General features: G+C 32.7%; 1 protein-coding gene across 2 annotated transcripts in view; it reads right to left on the bottom strand.

The window, feature by feature from the left end:
* Cnga (Cyclic nucleotide-gated ion channel subunit A) overlaps nt 1-20987 on the bottom strand; it is a 144032-nt gene that overhangs the window by 9260 nt on the left and 113785 nt on the right. For both annotated transcript variants that reach the window (XM_064055034.1, XM_064055035.1), the window contains 3 exons: nt 6144-6457; nt 435-710; nt 132-358 (listed from right to left, as the gene is read on the bottom strand). In XM_064055034.1, coding sequence (XP_063911104.1) covers nt 132-358; nt 435-710; nt 6144-6457 — 817 coding nt within the window. The remainder of the gene's footprint in view (nt 1-131; nt 359-434; nt 711-6143; nt 6458-20987) is intronic.

Raw genomic sequence — 20987 nt, 5'->3', positions numbered from 1 at the left:
GGTGAGATTGTTCAGAGTGATAAGTAGATGTCTTAGAAATGCCCGATGCATTCCGTTCGATGGCGGTCGTTTTGACGTAAACTGATTGTTTTATTTAATTGAGTACTTGTCCTTACTGTTTGATAAATTACCTGAGTTCCAGGCGGGTTAGGCGCTGCTTCAGCTTCGCCTGACTGGCGCTAAATTCGGCAAGAAGTCTAGCGAGGCGTGTTTGCAATATCTCCACAGTGTTTTCTAGTTTCTTTATGCTATCGAGGACAGAATCTTGCGTTTCTCGAGCTTTCTTGAATACCTCTTCGTCGAGTAGGCCATCTTTTCGTAAGAGCTGACATCCGCGTTCCGTTAATGTTGCTCTTGCCTATTGAAAAAAACATCAGTTTTTACTTTGCCCTTTTCGGATTCGACGAGTGAATAATGTGGCTTAATTAACTAACCTCGGGGTAATCTGCGAGTGCAACGAGAAGGTCGTCCTTAGCTAAACAGAATAAGTCCGAATACCCTAACGACCGGACATTAGCTGTTCTTCTATTTCCGGTGCGATTTCCGGCAATATCCAATACGCTCACTTCTCCAAACACTGAACCTGCGCCTAATGTCGCTAAAACCGTAACACCGTCATCAGCTACGACTTGCAATCGACCCCTTTTGACGATGTACATCTCTTTGCCAACATCGCCCTTGCGGCATATATAATCACCAGGAGAAAACACCTGAAATACAAAAGCGGATTAGTGATATTTGTTAAGGTGCATCTAGCGTGTAGAAAGAAAACAGTTATTTACGTAACACGCTGTAAGTGGGATAAAATCCTTAACACAAATATCACTTAATTCTTTTTGTGTGGTCTCAGGTAAATTTATGGTGGACGTAATTGTTCTTTAAGAAAATACAAATCAAGCAAAAGCAATGCTTGCCCAATTTTCTAAGAAAAAACAAAAACCAATATATACATACATACATTTAAGCGTCATCTAGACGATTTTGTGTGTTTTTTATTTCAATATTTGCGAAATTTTAGAAGAATGTTGGAAACCAGTAACTCTAGAAGTTTGGAGATGAGCCAAATAAAAAATACCTAAATAATTGTAAATGTTATTGACGCATTTTATTTATTACTGAAAGTACACAGTTTTTATCAAAAGGCGCGAGTAAAAGAAAGCTGAAACTCTCTGAGGAGATGTTCTACTGACGTATTAAAAGAATGGGGACAAAGCTTTAGTGCCACCATGAAATGATGAAGTTTTACTATCGAGAAAAAGAAATGCAGACACAAGAATGGATCCAGAATTAATTGCTTTCTGAAAAAAAGCACGTAATTCCTTCAACCTCTGAAGCGTGAGCAGTACCGCGTGCATGTCAGAGCGAATTTTTTTCATTTTCATAAAGATTTCCTGTCCACAAAATCTCTGCGAAAAAAAGACGTTCGTTGTGCAATTTAACGACTTTTTAGCTTAAATTAATTTATACTTCTGTAATAAAACATTAATCAAGACTTTACTGCGTCCTAGAATTTGAGATCTCTAGAAAATTTATTAATTCCCAGTCGTCATTACTGCCAGCCCTTTGAGTTGCTCTTTGTTTTAAAGTTGATTGTTTTATATTAATTATTTATTTGAACTTTTGAAAATGTAATGAACTGCTTTCCTTATTCGTACACTAAATTTATTGGATTAGGGCACAATTTCAGCTTAATTTTTCGTTGCCGCAAATTGAATTTTCCACACAGCAATACCAAAACAATTGCTTATAATCCAACAACAGTTTCAAAAGAAAAATTTCACTGTATCTGTACTACATATTATTAAAAAAAATTACATCGACACTGGATCTCAGAAAGTAATTTAGGTAAAATTTTGAAAATATCTGTATTATAGAGTTTAAATGACTACAAAATTTGAATTAAATGTAATCATGATTTTCGCGATAATTGACTTTTGCCCTATTTTGAATATCTCTAGCTGATTCTAATGAAATTAGATTATTTACTAAAGTTTGGTAATATGAGCAGTATCAAGGTCTCGGTAGGGTTTATTATGTTTAAAGTTTTAATAACAAAGCATGATTTTCTGTACAATTCAAGTGAGATTTCTTTCACAAAATTTTGACATGACGTCATCACCATTTTATAGAAGATGAAACAATGAAAATTTAAATATCTTGTAATCACCACATCAATGTGTTTATAAAAAGCTTTAAAGAAATCTGTTATACTTAATTTTTGTTTTATTAATTTTTATCCTGTTAACCTTAAAACCTCTATGTGTGAAAAAAATTAAGGTGCATTAGAATTTTTTATTGGAGGGATCAATATACAGGGTGAGTCAGTACGCGAGCGCTTCTTGATATCTCTATAATTATTAAAATAGAAGAAAAAGTAAACTGAAGTTATATAAGGAAATTATTTTCAACTATACAGAGTGTCTTGTTCTTAAATTGTAACACCGAACGTAGCTTTTTCAATATAATATCCTATATGTTTTTATATACTCTAATTTCGATGCGACGTTGCCAATCATTCCAATTGTCTTGAAATATTTTGGCAATGGAAGGGTTCACAAAAAAAATTGCAATATGGTTATTTTTAACGCGCTTTATTGTGGTATAAATAAAATTGGGTTTCAATACACAGAGCGTTTTTATAAAAAAATTGGTTGAAAATTATTTCGACAGAAATTTCCTCGCCCATACAGTACAGTACATCAAATCTACCTGTTCCGAAACATTATAAGATTTGATTTTGCGGATTTTATTTTTTATGATAATCCTTACAAGTTAAAATAAAGTTATACATCTAATGTTCAAGTAAAGGTAAAGAAGCATGCTACGCGTTGATTTCAAGTGAGTTTTTCCATTATAAACTTTTGTGGTGACGTCATCAACATTTTTGCAAAGATACGTACCAGCGATTGAAGAGAAACTCAACTAAGCAACATTTTCTACGAATTCCAATAACCGGATCTCAATGCGGTGGTCCAACCTCTTTTATTGCTTCGACTTCCGCTTATTAAATAAAGCATTGCATTTAATTTGATTTTCGATGTTGTAATTCACATTTGGTTAATTATAACTTGCTTAGGACTAGGGGAGACAAACAATTCTCTAGGGCCCCTTGCCTCCCCCTAGCTATCGCCTTGTCTAGGGGTCATGCAACGTCGAGAAAATATCAAGCACCAAGTCGCCTGATGGACTCGATTGCTATATTGTCTTAGCTTATGTTCAATAAGAAAAAATGGCCCCTCAGCAGTAACTTAGAGTGATTATTTTTATACATTGGAAGAAGGCCACGGACAAATTAATTTGATTTAAATGATTTTGCCGCCTCAAAACAGGACGATTAAAATTATTAATTAAAACAAAATCGAAAATGTTCTGAATACTATTACTATAATTCTTACTTAATTATTATTAAATAAAGACGTACGTATTCTCACAGTTTAGAGAAAATAGGGTGACTCATTCCTAATTTGATCAAAAAAAAAAAAAAAAAAAATACAGAATTAATTTTATTAAATTTATTTTATCCAATGAAAAAGGAGGATAGGGTGGTTGATCAGGCAGATATATTTTTATTAAAAATTTACTATGCTTGTGATAAATAACCTTGAAACGTCTGTAGGATTTCAAAGCATTCGATTTTGTAGTTCATGATTATAATCCATATGAATGGAATGATAAATCAGAAGTATAGACTCATCACATTTTGCACATTTTCGATAGGATTTATTAGGTAAAATTGTGACATCATGTCATCGAGAGACAAACAGATATATTTTGGTTAAAAATCTGTTTACGATAACTTTAAAATGTCTGCAGAATTTCAAATACATTTGGTTTTGCAGTTCCTTATTTAATCAGTAAAATAAATTGATCCACTGTTTGATTTTTTTGAGTCACTGTGTATAAGAAATTGTAAAAATATGAAGGCAATGCGAAATGACGCCATCTATTTCTTATAGCGGATGATAAACAGAAATATTTTGATTAACAATTTACCATGCTTACGATAACTTTGAAACGCCTGCAATATTTGAAAGCATTCGATTTTGCAGTTCCTGATTTAATCCATGAAATAAATGAACTCATTCATACATTTTTTTGAGTCGCTTGTATTAGCAATTCTAAAAATATGAAGACAATGATTAATCGTAAGCATAGATTTAGTATTTTGCACATTTTAGATAGTAGGTATTTATTCGGCATAATTCTGAGGTGACGTCATAATTTTTTGGAGGAGATAAGCAAAAATATTTTGATTAAAAATTTATATAATTTTGATTTTTATCCAAAAATGTGGAGGTTTCGGATAAAAAAACAACACGGATTCATAAACTACACGTGTAGGACTATGTTATATTATACAATTTAGAACCCATTTACTATGTACAATTTTGAGGTGACGTCATTACATTATTAGTGGGGATGATTAGATAAAGTTTGGTTAGTGTCTTATCATCTACATGATATTCATAATGTACATATAAAATTTGAGAAGAATCGGTACAGTACTTTCGGAGATTATTTCTCTAACAAAAATCGTCACATAGGATGGATAGATAGACAGACAGATAGACAGACGGAAACAAGAGACCCGATGGATTCGATTACAATACTTCCTGAGGTTACGCTTGGGAAGTAAAACATAATTATAACAATTTTCTAATATTGTTATTTCAGTTTTTCCGTTAGAACAGTATTTTGTTACTGCATTGTTGTTTTTTGTTCTCTTACTTTTTTGTTAAATATTTTCTTTAGTTAAAAATATCGATATTTGAAAATTACTGTGAAGTCTAATTCTTTATGAACACTGTATATTAAATCTTCATAACACAGATCTTAGAAATAACGTTATTGCGATTTTTTTTGTGAACCCTTGCATTGCTTAAAAAATTTATAACTATGACTATATATCCCAAGAAGCGGGTAATAAGATCATATAAAAATATGTAGGGTATTCTATTTAAAAAAATCGAGTTGTATACTATGTCTCAAAAACAACATACTGTTCTGTATAGTCGAAAATAATTTTAATGGATGCATTCAAAGAGCCGTATAAATTTAGTTTCTGATTTTTTTTCTCTAACGCGCCCTTAGTGACACCCGGTATATATTTTGATACCTATAAAGTAATTTTTTTAGTAACTCCAAAAATAGAACTATAGATATTATAAAATGATCAGTATCGTATTTTTTTTAAAACGTTTATTTAATATTTTTTTGAGATCACGTCATTACATTTTTAGAGGGGAAACCAAAAGATCAAGATTATTGTCTTACCAAGATGTCAAAGGGATGCGTTAGGTAGGTTCGAAGATAAACTGTAAAATTTCATTTTTCAAATTTTATATTTTTGACACACAAAAATAGGACAAGGAGCATGTTGCAATATTTATCTCCAGTATAATTGAACTTAGCGGAATTTAGACGATGTCAACTAATTTGTGCGAGGATAAAGCGACAAATTTTAGCTAGCGTTTTACCTATCTACATGCTTTGCTATAAGTACACTTAAAATTTCATTGTATTTTCTAATTTGTAATCAGACTGACCGACAGATGAGTAGCACCAGGCAGACAGGCAGACAGGCAGACAGACAGACAGACAGATGGAAACAGGAGACCGACATTTTCTTGTTTTACAAGCTGTGAAACGTTGAGAAAACATGAAATTAGGCATTTGTGAAAATGATCAGAATGCAGCATTTCCGTATCTAATGCTTAGGTATGTGTAATAACATTTTATCATTACCATAACACTGGACATAAGCAGTGAAAATAAAGTCTCAAATATTTAGGTACAGGGCCAATTTTGCTTGTAAGTATTTTGGTATACTTATATTCAGAATGTATTTTACCATTGCTTAATAGCAGTAATATTTTAGTAACCATTTCAGCGGTTTACATAATCTACTTTTAATAATCATTTATTTTGAATTATCAGTAGGTAGTATGACACCACAAACTGTTTCATAATATGTAAACAAAATTTAAGTATTTGTTTGGTTAGAATTCCATTCGGTATTTATATTCCTAAAATCTAGTAAATATGGATGAAGGAAAAAAACGAGTCTCATTTCGCAATTGGATAAATAAAATAAAAAGCTTTAGGGCGACCAAAATATTACATAAAATCAATCATAGGCCTACCTGCAGGCGTAATTTGAGCACGAGAGCCTCCAGCAATCCGGGCTCGCAATCCTGAAATATCCTTACTTTTCGAAGTGTTTCTAAGTGCACTCTAATAGCAATTTCCGCTTTCAATTTATCTGGTAGAGCCGACAGCACGCGTTCTTCGTCCAAAGCCCCACTTTCTGCCCATGTGTAAGCGAACCATCGAATTACTCTAGCTTCTAGTTCGCGACCCACTTTTCTGAAGGCCATGTACTGCTTAACTCCATCCATTCTGTTTTGGAAGTCGACCCGGGCCACGTTCATATTGGATATCATTGAACCGATGTTACCTGGAATATGCAGTGTTCACATGTAATATAGGAACAGACAAAACGCTAAATATTCAGGTTTCACCACTAAAAGGGTAAATGGTAGGAAAGTACGAGTTCAACTTCTATTGTCTTATATGAGAAATGGATAACTTTCTGTGCTCATCGCAGAGAATACTATTTATCGATTGTTCAGAAGAGCGTTTTACTCTACATGTCTATGGTAATGTACTACTCGAACAAAATCTCAGAAGCAGTTGTTGGAAGAGCTTTGGGATTTTAATGTGTATTGTATTTTGTAACTCTTACACACATATGTAAGTACATACGTTGCAAAAAAACTAAAACATCTGCAGTGTAATGATTTAATTGATTAAATATTTGTATATTTTAGCTTTTTTTTATCCACTATTGCTTTTTTCGTGTTATGGCTTATAAAAAAGTACGAATTTTTCCTTTCCGTTCATTTGTTGTAAATTGATAGAATACATACATCCAAATGGATTAATTTAAAATTTAGGTGCAGTTTAAGTTTGTGCAGAAGATGGTAAAACATTAATCAAAATTTTTCTATTAACTCCTTCAAAAATCATTATGCCAGAAATTGCTTCGCTAACATTCGTCCTGGCAAACTTATTGTCCCAAAGCTTAGTTTCTGGCCTTGTAATGCTAATAAATTGTTGACTTATTTACGTGTTCGAGAAACTTGGTTACTTTCAATGTGTGTGCTTTTGTTCACGCAACGTACATTTTTTTGCTTTTTTGTTACTTTTGACGAATGAACTAACATACATTATTGTAGACCCAATTTTTTTGAATTTTGGTTGTCCATTTGATTAGCGTCGAATTGAACATAGATATTTGTCCTACAAAAAACGACGTTATTTATACTATTTCTTCTACCGTGCACGTTTTTTCGCAAAATTTAATTGAAATTTGTATTTTTTTAAATCTGGGGAATTTTGTCGTGGTTGGTGATGGGTTGGTCTGACACTAACCACGAAATATTTGAGCTTTGAATTCTCACAACAACAACTGTAATTCGAATCAATTCGAGTTTTTGTAAGTTAAAATTCGTTAAAATGTCTTGTGAAGAAGTTAGTGAAGTCCTTACGCCTCCCGAAATACGGGAAATTTTGATTTGACATTTGCCACTGACATTCACCTGACATTTCTCGTCATGGCTACCAATCTTACCGGTCTAAATTACACCAGATCTATTTCAGAACTCTTTTCGGCTATTAAGGAACCGCTTTGACGTTATTTGGGTGCTTTAATAGGTCTATTAGAAAACTAAAAACCGTGCGCTGTAGAAAAAATATCTAAGACAACTGCATCTATAAATGAATGGCAAAAATAGTACTGTTATATACAGGGCGCTAAAAAGTAAGGAAGCAGTTGAATATCGCGAGAACGGTTTGTTGAATTTTTTTAAATTTATATTTGGTGCAATTTTTGAAATTGTATGCTTCATTTGTTTTTGAGATTCAGGGTTAATTTGATTTTTTTTAAATAGCACTAGTAGTCAAATGTTTCGTTTTTAAATAGCGCATTTTTTTCTGAATTCAGAAATGCAACGCATGCATTATTTTATTTTTTCTCAACATGGTAAAATAAATAGTCAAAATAAAAGTACTGAAACTCAAAAAATCGTAGCTAGCCATGACAGTACTATCACCTGTCATAGTCGTGGCGTAGAACACTTTATTCAAAAATTATACTAGTGCCCAATCATTGTAAACATAATAGAACTGAGGCTACATAAACTGAAATAAAGGTGCCAGCGTAACAGATTAATGTAAATGCTGTCTGGAAATAATTTACAAAATATTCTAGAAATAATAATACTCCGATTTAAAGATTTAATGAATGTAAAAAATTACATGAATGAAAAAAGATCAAATTATCATTTAAAAAACAATAATTTTACAATAAATGTTCGAAATATTCTCCATTTACTTCCTGGCAATAATAGTAAATATATTGCACAAAGTTTTCAAACGAATTTGTTAGAATATTAAGAGGAATATCAACAATCACATTTAATATGCTTTCTTGGAATTCTTCGATGCTTTGCGGTCTATTAACATAAACTGGATTTTTTACATAACCCCACAGAAAAAAGTCAAGCGGGTTTAAATCGGGTGACCTAGCTGACCACTCAACTGTTCCCTTTCGTCCTGTCCAGCTTCCAGGAAAAGTTTCATTCAAGTAATGCCATACTTAACGTCCAAAGTGAGGTGGTGCTCCATCTTGTTGGAACCAGATGGACCCTTGAGGTAAATTTGGGTTTTCATAGTTGGAAAATATTTGTCTAAGTCGAATAATAATACTTAGTTGCAAAAGTTGGAGGTATTTGTCAGACGTTAAATTTTCGTTAATGAAGAAAGTGCCTACAATGTGGCGACCAATAATGCAGCACCAAACATAAATTTTTTGGGGGTACTGTGTATGAACCTCCTCCATCCAGTGTGGATTTGTATTGGACCAGTATCTACAGTTACGGCGATGCCCGTTCAAACAAAACGTAGACTCATCAGAAAATAATAATTGGTTTATGAAGTTGCCATCCTGATCTAGTTTATCTGCTGTTATTTCGCAAAATTCGATTCAGCGGTCAAAACCATCCTCACTCAATTATAGTAGTAAATGAATTTTGCATGAATGATTTTTTCCCGTTTGAGTATTTTTTTAACTGAGCCTCTACTCATATTGTGGTTTAATGTCAATTGCTGCACTGAAGTTTTTGGATTTTTAGTTACATCTAACTTGATGTTAAAAGTTACCAGTTTCGTTAAATGTGCGCAAATCGATGACCGTATTTTTAAAGCTGCCTACATTTTTATATTTTAGAATTTATTCATAATAAATAATTTATAATTTTATTTGCCGTTTTAGTTCAAAAAGTGTATGCGTGTGTTAGAGTTCTGAATTCAGAAAAAAAATCTATTCAAAAATTGAGGATTTAACTAATTGTGCTATTTAAAAAAAATCAAATTAAAAACAAATGAAGTTTAAAGTTTAAAAAAATTACGGAAAATAGGGCTTGATATTTTTAAGTATAGCCCAAATTTCAGGAATAGAGGTCTAATAGACAAATGTGGTATTGATCTGGCTTTAAGTGTTATGACGACTTTGAAAAAGGTATCTAATTTCGGTCAATGTTAAATTGTGGATCCTGGTGGTAACATAGACAAGCTCAATGTAAAACATTCAATGGCCTCCGCGTTTGCTGTCGTGAGAACGTAAAACAATAGGGTGGAATTATATGTCGACTAATACAAGAACAAGGCCTAGATAACACGAATACACAGTACAATGTAAGGGACATGGTATTAGGCCTAAATAGGGTGGTGTTGGAACTGTTTTCGCATATCCCCACATCCTATTTGCACCTATATATTCGCCCGATATGAATTTATTTTTAAATTTTCAACATTGTGTTTAAACAAACTTCTTTTATTTACCTAGCTATTTGACAACACTGTTCAATATTCCAAATAGGAGAATGCTATTAACAGACTAAATAAACTCTGCTCTGGTTAAAAGGTCACACGTAAAATCTGAAATTGCTGTGAATATGGACGGCAAAATTCATGAGATGTTATAATATGTGTATACGTTGGAATTGTAACTAGCCCAAAGTGCTAATGTCGTTTGTACCTTTGTTTTTGTAATCATTTTTTAATTAGTTATTTTTTAATATCGTCCAATTTAAATTTTCTTTTTTTTTTCTTTCTCTATCAATATAGATTTAATAGATTTGGGAAAGATTGAAAGTGTTTGAATAGAAAGAATAATGTTATTATTTCCTGAGGGTAAGTCAGAAGTATTGTATAACAGAGTCCATTTGGCAATTTCATGTATTCTCACGGTTTGATAAATCCGATTGGATGAAAAATTGGTCTAAGGTTATTTAGATAAAACTTCCCCTGCCCCTGAAGTACTGCACCATTTATCCAACTGTTTCAAAAATTTATAAAATTTGATTTTGTGAATTTAATTTTTTTATGGTAAACCCCTATAAGGTAACATAAAAATATGTGTGCAGTAAAGTAAAGGTAAAGAAGCATGCTATTTCCACGTTTCGAGTGAATTTTTCCATTACAAAATTTTGTGACGACGTTATCAACTATACACATCGATGTATCGAAGAAAACAGCTGATTGTTGACTCCTCTGCTATCGAGGACTGGATTTTATATTGCTACAAACACATTATTCTAAGAAACCACAAACTCAGAGTAGGAAGCAGGGACGGCCAATGATTACAATTTACGATTGTTTCTGTCTGTATAACTTGCCTGATTTTTTGATTGCAAAAAAATATTTCTCAGAATTTTGTAATTAAAGAAAAAAATTAAAATTCTTGAAACACAAAAATTTGTTCAAGGTGATTAAAATGTCTTGAAATACAGCCCAACATATTCAGTTGCTTTGAAAAATTATAAAATTAAAATAACTCTTATATTTTAAAGTAGAGGTACGTATGAACTAATAAAGTACAGATAAACCAGTCATGTGTCAGGAAGGTGGATATATACTTATGTTTCGTGTAGTAAGTGTTATTCATAAACGACAACTACAGGAGTAAGTTATTTTATAAAATTTATGTGGCATATATTTAGCAAAATTTTGACATGGCGTCATAAAATTGTTGGTGCGGATGATTAGACAAATTTGGTTAGCATTGTATGTACCATGTAGATGACATTCCTAATATTCACAATCGGTCTGGTAGTTTCGGAGATTATCCATTTAATAATAATCGACACACATAACAGAGAGATGAGAATCCTAGTTTTTCATGCTCTAGAGGTCATGAAATGTCGAGAATGAAATTTGACGGACATTGTGCAGATGGTAAACCACTAACCAAAATATGTGTGGTCATCTCGATTCACAATTCAATGACGTTATCTCAAAATTTTGCAGAGTAAATCATACTTAAATTTTACAAAATATCGTGCTTCTGTAGGTGTGATTTATTAATCCACCCTAGAAGATGTACTTCAAGTGTCAAAGCGACAACAAAGTATAGACTACATCAGGTTTTTCAAAGTGACACAAAAATGACGTCCAAGATTATCTGGCTGCGACTGTACATCCAGATTTGTGGAAAAAAAAACTGAAAATTAATTCGGAAATCTTGCGAATTATTTAAGGTTATAAGCTTGGTAAATTGCTAATCAAATTTGGTAAAGTCACTTCAAAATTTTGCTGCATAATCTTATCTGCAATGCATTAGTATTATTTAGTACTGCTTATCTAGGATGCCATAAAAAATTAGTGAGTGTGTATTTTATTGCTTAAATAAAAAAAATGTTTCTTAAAATTTTGGGAATAGAGTACTTTTGTTATCAGTATTACACTGTATTTATCTGAATTGATGCACTTGTTTTTCCTAAAAAGGTAAAAAACTGATGTGGTCATCACAAAATTGTATTTAAAAAAAATCACTTGAAACACAGGCATAGCATACTTCATCTGTGGTTTTAAAGTCAATACCTAATTCTTATTTTAACCTATAAAAATTATCATAAAAAAATAAAATTCGCAGACTTAAATTTTAAAATTTGTTCCGTATAATAAATACAGCGTGATCAACACGGAATGTGTGAGTTGAGAGTGGAATTAACCAATTCTGAGAAAATATTCTTTTGCTGTTATTGCCAAACCTAATTCAAATGCTGGTTATGTACGACATTATAATAATAATAATTATCAATATCAAATTTTGACTCAAATTAAATGTCACTGTCAACCACGTCAGTTTTGACGGCAGGAAGTAGCCTGATACCAACTGAAATAGTACCTACTTGTTGATCACAACCTAACTTTTTCACAAAAAAAATGAGGTTCTTGTCAAAAATATCTCGAAGAAATTGTTACAGATTTTCGTTGCACTGCACAGGGAGTTTTGTGTGAATAACTTTACAGTTTTGTTTCTATTCAGTTCGGTTAATTATTGGCTTTACAACATTCAACATTGAATATATTGTGTATTGAGTATAAGTATACATAGTTTGAAAGATCAATCTTCTGCTACATGGTTTCGTTTAAAGCGGACTATTGTTTAAGGAATGGAACAGTTTCTGTTATTCAGATTAAGCAGCTTAGGATTTGTTGCAAGAGAACCCTGTGAACTGTTATAGAATAGTAAAGAGGCAGAAACTTGAAAGTGTAGAGAGCTGTCATTGACGATGCGATCCTAAAATCTATTGCAATTGTACGATCTCATCTTCGTATTTAAAAATATCCTTGATATGGCTAATGTTGTCCAATAAAAATTACGTATATACATACATACATTCAGTTTAAATATAAAATCGATGTTTTTTTTTTTCAACATTCGTCATTTTTTAAATAATTTATCTGTCATGTTTTCATTTAATTGCTGACACTTGTAGCGATAAAATGGTGAGTGCCATTAAAAAAAACAAATCATATTTTTATTTAAAAACTAGCTGACCCCGTGAACTTCGTTTCACCTACAATTGAATTTTGAATCTGCAAAACCGAATGCGTTGAAATCTTGCAGATGTTTTAAATATATGATAAGCATAATAAATTTTTGTTCAAAATATATTTACTTCCTCCAAAAAATTGATGACGTCAGCCCAAAATTTTGCCAAATGAATCCTATCTAAAATGTCCAGAATAGGATGAGACTATACTTATGATTTATCATTCCATTCGTATTTTTAGTTTTGCTTATAGAGAGTGTATCAAAAAAATTAATCACTGAGTCAATTTATTTTATTGATTGAATCAAGAATTGCAAAACTGAATTTTGAAATATTGCAGACGTTTTGAAGTTACTGTTTGACATGGTACGTTTTTAATCAAAATATATCTGTTTATCAATCCCAAAAACTTTATGACGTCATCTCAAGATTTTATCGAATAAATCCTATCTAAAATGTGCAAAATATCATCAGTATATTTTGTAATTTATCATTGCATTCATATTTTTTAGATTTGCTTTTACACTGACTCAAAAAAAAATGTATGGATCAGTCAATTTATTTTAGAGAATAACCCAAGAGTTGCAAAAATGAATACTTTGAGATCTTGCAGACGTTTTAAAGTTATTGTAAGCAAGGTTAAGAATATTTATTTATTCCCCCCAAAAAGTGATGAAACGGCTCACTCGATTTTCACAGATAATTTTGGGAATACAATACAGTTATTTTTAGTATTACACTGCACCAATCCAAGGTGATAATGTTGATTGATTAGGTCATCACAAAATTGTGTGAAGAAAAGACTCAACTCGAAAATGCTGAATATGTTGCATTATACTTTTGGTGCGAAGGAAGTTCTGTCGAAACAATGTTCGATCAATTTTTTTACAATGGTTGATATAAATAAAACTCAGTAGATGGTCATACTCGAAATACGAAGTATCTACTCGAATATCATATCAAAATATTTCTAGTTTTTCTAGATGATGCTAATAGTTCAGTAGGTAGCAGTTGATGCTCAAGTATCATCTCGATACAACAAAAAAGGAAAACAGTGACAGTGTTCGACCATCAAGGCAAAAATCGAGTCACCAAAATATAAGTTAGTATGGGGTAGACACCTTGAGATGGGAATCTCTATGGCCAGTGTTAGAAAGAAGGCACTGCACAATTTATGCATAAATAAAAGTTAATTACCTGAAAAGTTTTCGATATTCCCGCTCCTAATGTGTTTTTCAAACTGAATGCACCTTTTGACGACGTTCCACGTTCATGAAAGTCGCCATGTTTAGTCAAAATTCACTCTCACAACGATCCTACCCGTTTTCTAAGCTACTTTACAGACATCTCAGTCATTTGCCACGCCGATGCTCATTTTTAGATTAAATGCTCACAAAACGCGTAGATGTTCATTTTGTGTCCGGGGAGATACAATGTTTCCAAGTAGGTACTCAGTTTATAGAGTAGATGCTCAGGTATATAAGAGTAATAATGAAGTAAGTACTTTGTACTTCGAATATGAGTATCTACTCAGTTTTATTCATACCATCCAATGTCTCGCTTCAATGTTTGACTATTATGTTGATTATGAGCACAACGCTGATCAACTTCCGTATCCGAATTACCCATTAAATAAATCATTGCGGTTTGCACCTGAGGTGGTAGTTCGTCGTACATTTGATTGACTTCGTGGATCTCTGTCAGCTTGTCGTCTTCTCGGCATTGTAATGAACTTCATAAAACGACACAGAATTATTTTCACAGTCTATCAAATCTGTAAATTTTGTCTTGAGAATTTTAAAATATTGAAAACTTCAAATTAAATCCTCGAGTAACGGTAAAGTTTGAGGTTTTGTCGAAACCAACAAAGTGAATATACGTAAATAGAATGGCAGATCAAAATTAATAAGAAACTTTCGCAATGCGTAACTAAATTCACTTTAACAAACACTTTTCTTAAAATAAACGACGTTTTTTGTTACGAAAAAACAAAGAACGATTTGAAATGCAATAATACTTTTCACAATCGCACGGTAGAAATAGTTTTGTATGACACGTCAGTTAGGCGACAGGTCCGTCAGGAACGCCAATTATTCAAATTCATTCGAAATGGCGATTCCCATGCAAAATTTTTAAAATTTTTTTATCTTTTAGCCGTCTTATTTTTTATAAATTTTCTTACATATAAACCTTGTCCTGACAATAAGGTACACGTAAAAAAAAAGAATCGTCCAATTCGGTGCAGTCGTTCTGAAGTTATGGGCGTACATACATTTCGGCGATTAATTTTCATTAATATAGATAGATAGATAAATAGATAAATACATTATGCCAGTAAGTGATTTTGACATGAAAGTCTGTGTTTTCTTAAAATAAAACCTACATATATGTTGTAAGAATATTTTGTTTTCCTCTAGCATTTTTTTTTATATACAAATTATAAATATGTAGATGAATATACAAAAGAAATCTTTTTTGTGAAACTATCTTACTTTAAAAAGTTTCTATATATACCTATTATCCTATCTGTAAATTACTTAGTACAAAAATTTTTGTGTTTTGTTTCAGTGCTTGAATGGTAAAGGGTTACGCTTCGTTAGTTTTGTGTCTTTTGTTTGCTTAACCATAGACTAAAATTATTAATAATTTGAAACACAGTCACATGTTGATTTTAACACTTATCTGATGGGATTACGCACGACTAGATGGTGCTGCTGAATGTTTGGTAGTGTTGTTTTGTGTCTACGTGTTTGTGTGATACAAGTCGCGTTATATAGAATTCTAGGATCGCATATAAAAATATTAGTACAAACAATAAAACATCGATAAAAAATAATTGTTAGCAAAAAGGATTGGTATGTAATGTTAAAGTAAATGTAAAGAAGCGTGCTACGCGTATAAGTTTTTTTTTACAAAATTTTGTTATGGCGTGACCAACATTTTTGCAATGATACGTATCAATTTCTGGGAAAATGGAATGAGTCATGAGTCAATTCGTAAAATAAATTGGTTCATTCATTATTTTTTTTTAGTCACCCTGTATAAGCAATTTAGAAAAATATGAATGCATGCAATGCAATAAGTCACAGGTAGGCAGGCATCAATTTGGGGGGGGGGGGGATAAACAAATATATTTTGGTTAAAAATTTACCATGTTTACGATAACTTTAAGATATCTGCGAGAGGGCGAGATCACAGAGCATTCGGTTGTTATACAATTATGACTTTTTTTTACAGAAATATGCATGTCTCCGATAAAAAATAACCACCGATTCATAAACTACACGTGTAGGATTATGTTATTTTAAACAAAGAAAACCCATTTGCTATGTGCAGCAGTTCCTTAGCGTAAGAAAAGTAAAAATCTAATTTAGTAGCTTTATAGTTATATGTACGTGTACGTCGATTTTATATTTCGGTATTTAAATAGGAACCAGTCTCAGCTCAAATAAGTGTTATAGGTGTATATTTACATACATAGTTTTACTCTTTATATTATATAACCAATCATATCATTAGGGGAATAAATATACCTCATTGTTCAAATTCATGTATAATAGTAAAATTATTAAAATCAAATAATTTGCAGGTGCTTCTAACTAACGTGAAACAAGTGCTGATTTTATTTGAAAAGTGCGCTAGGTTCGTATGACAATCCATAAGTTATTTTGTGAAATGAACGTCGTTTAAGAACTGGTTACGATGGTTCTAAATCTTTGACTGATATTTGAAAATACATATATCAGTTTGGTGTTGTAAAATTGTTATTCATTTTTGTTTAACATGCCAAGAATCTATCTTTACTTGGACTGATGAAAACTCTAGTTCTGGGGGTTATGAACTGAAATTTGTTTTTTATTAGGTATAGAGTTTTTGATGCAACTCAAATTTCGCAAAGTGTAACTCAGTATACTGTTAAGTTCATAGTGGTCGTCAGACGGCAACAAATACTGGAAAATGACGTTGCAGAAGTAGTATTACGAGTACCTAATAAAATAAATTACTGATAGAATTTTCGACGTAAACTTTAAAGTGGAAGTTCAAGATCGATAAACTTTTCACTACACCGACTTGTACACACTTCATTTGTTCGAAAAATGTCGTTTAGACTGAGTGTCTGAAGATTAGATGAAACTAATTTGTTACTAATATGCAGTATGATGACACTTATTTATTTCTTAGATATTTAAAAATATTGCACAGAGAAATAAAAAAATCAGTTATTTAGACATAATTTTCTTTTGCATTTGAAGCAGGATATGTATTGGGCTATCAGGATAGTTTTTAATGTAAGATTAACCACAATGTTAGGATCTCTTCATAATTTATTTAAAGGTTAATAGATCATGTATTACAGGTAAAAGAACACATTTTACGCGACAAACCCACAAATTTTGGTCAGCGCTTAAGGTAATTCTAAGATATGCTAAAATTTTAGAATAATGGCGGACAGTTTAGAACACCATATTTTCAAAAATTTCGAATAGACATATGAAATCGGAAACGCTATTAAACACGAAACTAAACATTCAGTAAAACGTTGTATTGCTAATGAAGTGTTCTCAGGAATTTTACATTTGATCATTTGATCCACAAAATTTCTATTTAGGGTAGGCAATTAATACATGCAAGATTATTCTAGTTCTTTCCAATAAACATTACCTCTCTATTTACTATGTCTGACGAGCGCTAATCACAGCCTACGCTAAATAGAAATTTTGTGGATTTTATGGAACCTACAAGCCAACCGCCCTCGTGATTAAAAATATAATTTTTTTCAAAGTAAGTATATAGTATTCGTTGAAAAAGTAAATTTAAGAGTAAAATATCTACGAAAAGCTGTTATCATGAATGTTGTATATAATTCACTTTACTGATAATTAAAACAACAATTAAGATACGAGTATGTAACAAAGAAACGTGAAATTGAAGATGTCATAAATCCAGAATAACCTTAATAAAATTTCTTTCGCTAAAAAAAATTAATCAAAATTTGGTGTGCGCTATTGATTTACGGCAATTCGCTAAATTGTTAAGCAACATTTGGAGGGGGTTAATTTTACTTTCAAACTAAAAACTGATAATCGTAGGTTACCAACAGAAAGTTTCCCATGAGAAATTTTTGACGGTTTTTGGCCAGTGTTTTCAAATAAGTTTTCCTAAAAAATACAAGGTTATACAAATGCCAAAGTGACCGACATGGTCTTAATTGTACGCCAGAGTATTTGGAAACGGTCTTGAAGCTCGACGTCTCCACGGAGAAGTTTTCCCCGCTTGGAGAACTTGCCGTTGTTCATGGTCTCCGAGAAAATAGAGGATTTCGTCCACCACTTGGATCGCTAAAGAACGAGCCAGACACTAAATATTAAGTAACCCATTGTCCTTTATTCTACGAAGTTTCGTTCTGACATGCTCCATAGAGTGTGGACCATATTTAAATCAAATGCCTGCCTACTGTTGCACACCATACCAAAATTTTATCTTCAAATTTTATGTTGTCTTTTATTTCACACGATCGAGACAGTTCTCTGCATATCATCAGTGTAAAATCCCTCATTACTCTTCATTTCTGAATGGGCTAATATAAAATATTTTTCATCATCCATGATGATCCCTCTCTTGTTAATGATTTCGTCGCAATGTGCGACAGGATATGGGAATTCTCAATAATTGATCTGGGGTTTATTTTGGGCACTTTCTTCTTTTACGATATTCAAATCTTTTCTTTTAAGTTCTCAAGTCATGTGGCACACATAAAATCTGCGGGCAAGCTTCCGATATGATGTTCCTACGCTATCTTTACAGTGATTGTGATTGATCGCACATTATTCAACTGCTAGGGCCGTCGACTTTTGGGAAGGTTCATGCGTGGTATGCCTTCCTCACATTCTTTAATAATGTTATAAATGTTAGTAGGAGAAATACACAGCTCAAAAAAATTAACGCATCATTTCAAATTTGTTAATAACAACCGAAAAAATAAAAAAAAATACTAAAAAAAGTTCCTTATCATTTGTAACTGATGGATCTAGTAAAAGAAAAAAAGTATCTTATCATGGTACTTTTATATCGAATACTAAATCACATGTTTGTGAAATGTTTGAATTGAAAACGTCATTTTGGCACATAATGAATGTTCCTAGTCGCATCACGCATAACTTATTGCAAAAAGTGGCCATCTGGGCTGTAGCATTGGTTGAAGCTGGTCGGACCCAACGCTATGTGGCCAATCTGCTCGGCGTTGATTGTTCGACCATTTCTAGACTAATGTAAAAGTACCATACTACTGGAAGCGTGAGTAGAAGACTAGGACAAGGTCGTAAACGGAAAACATCACAAGGAGACGACCGATTTTTGCGCAGTACTCAAGACGCGACACAGCACAGCAAGAATGCTTCAAAAAGAGATTTTACCCGGCCGCGACGTGGTGCTGTGTACTCAGACGGTAAGAAATCGTTTGCGAGAAGTTGGTATGCCTCCAAGAGTACCTGCCAAAACACCACCAGGGCACACAAGGTAGCGCGTTAAGACTTTGCGCTAAATCATCAGCATTGGAATGTCGAGGATTGGCGCAATATACTGTTTGCAGACAAATCTCGTTTTTACCTGTATTCCTTAGATTGCCGTATGCCGGTGTACAGACGACCGGGCGAGCGATATTTGCCTATCAAAATTCTTCCACGAGTGAATTTTGGAGAAGGTTCTATAATGTTTTGGGGTGGCATTTCCTACACCGGACATATTGAATTTGTCGCGCTACCAGGAGCTTGTTTAACGGCTGCACGGTATATTACCAATGTTTTGGAACTTCATGGCCTATGGAGCCTACATAGGGCCAAATTTTACATATATGCACGATAATGCACGGCGTCATGTAGCCCACATTGTGCAATAATATTTAGAAGAGGTTGAAATTCCGCTTCTATCAGGACCAGCCAGGAGTCCCGACATGGGAACTTGAATGGGACAATATGAAATGGAGGTTAAAGGAGCGTAGATTGGTTCTTGGAGATCTTAATGCCATGCAGACTGTCATCGTGCAAGAATGGGAAAATCTTCCGCAAGAATACATTAGGGGTTTAATAGACAGTATGCCTCGATGAATGCAGGCTGTTATTAGAGCTAGGGGTGGAAATAATTCGTATTAATTTGACCTTTGTTTGTGTTGAATTGTTATTAACATTTAATGGCTAAGATAAAAGGCCAACTTCTGGCAATAAATTTTGTTTTTGATCGTTTTGTCTTTATTTTACTTCTCTATAAACGCTACAGTCGCCTACAGAAACATCTCTTATAGTAAATTCGCAAAGTCAACGTGTTGCGTTAATTTGTTTGGGGTGTGTATTTTGTCCACTAAACAGGTGGACAATTTCACGCTTAGGTAATTTCCCAACTAAATGATAATTGATAAGTGACAACTGTTTTTACGAATTTCTAGCTTGTACGCCATGTACTTTATCAAGTTTTTACAAATATTACTTGGAATCAGACAATTTAGACATTTTCGAGTATTCCTGCTGAATGGCAACCAGATAAAAAGCATTTTGAGTAATTTGGCAAAAGTCGAAATTTGTCACAAAATTTAAGTTACATACATCAATAAGCGTGCAAAGATTGGCGTACTGGGCAGGAGTTTCCCCATTTGTGGCTTGGACACAGTTGAGCATTGAGAAAGTGGCGCCAGACATTAGAACTATTCCCGATATGATCTTTAGGATGCAGCAATCAGTGATTCGGCCTTTATTAGAAATAAGGGATGTCATTTCAAACATTTCTTGTAATAGACAATATTGATTTTACTTTGCAACTTTTAATAATTGTTTTTTGAAAACTAAAAAAATGTTCTATTTAAAAAAGTCGGGCTATTTCAAATTTTCAACTTCTAGAAAATAGAATTAAGTAGAGTACATAGTTAATAAGAAAGGTGTCGTTGGTTTATCCTGTAAGAAAAAATGGTACCAGGATAAAAAATTGTATTTCTTTATTTTTTCTCTACTTATCTTTTACTGAATTTTGCTAAATAAAGAGTTTCTCAGGTGTACCCCACACGCCCATTTCCTTGAGAAACTCTCTTCCTCTTAGTCT

This window comes from Zophobas morio, unplaced genomic scaffold, assembly GCF_036711695.1.
Source record: "Zophobas morio isolate AGI-343-1 ecotype UQ-CSIRO unplaced genomic scaffold, CSIRO_AGI_Zmor_V1 ptg000012l, whole genome shotgun sequence".
Lineage (NCBI taxonomy): Eukaryota > Metazoa > Arthropoda > Insecta > Coleoptera > Tenebrionidae > Zophobas > Zophobas morio.
Note: the sequence above shows the minus strand (reverse complement) of the source record. Positions and strands in the feature narration are given on the sequence as shown.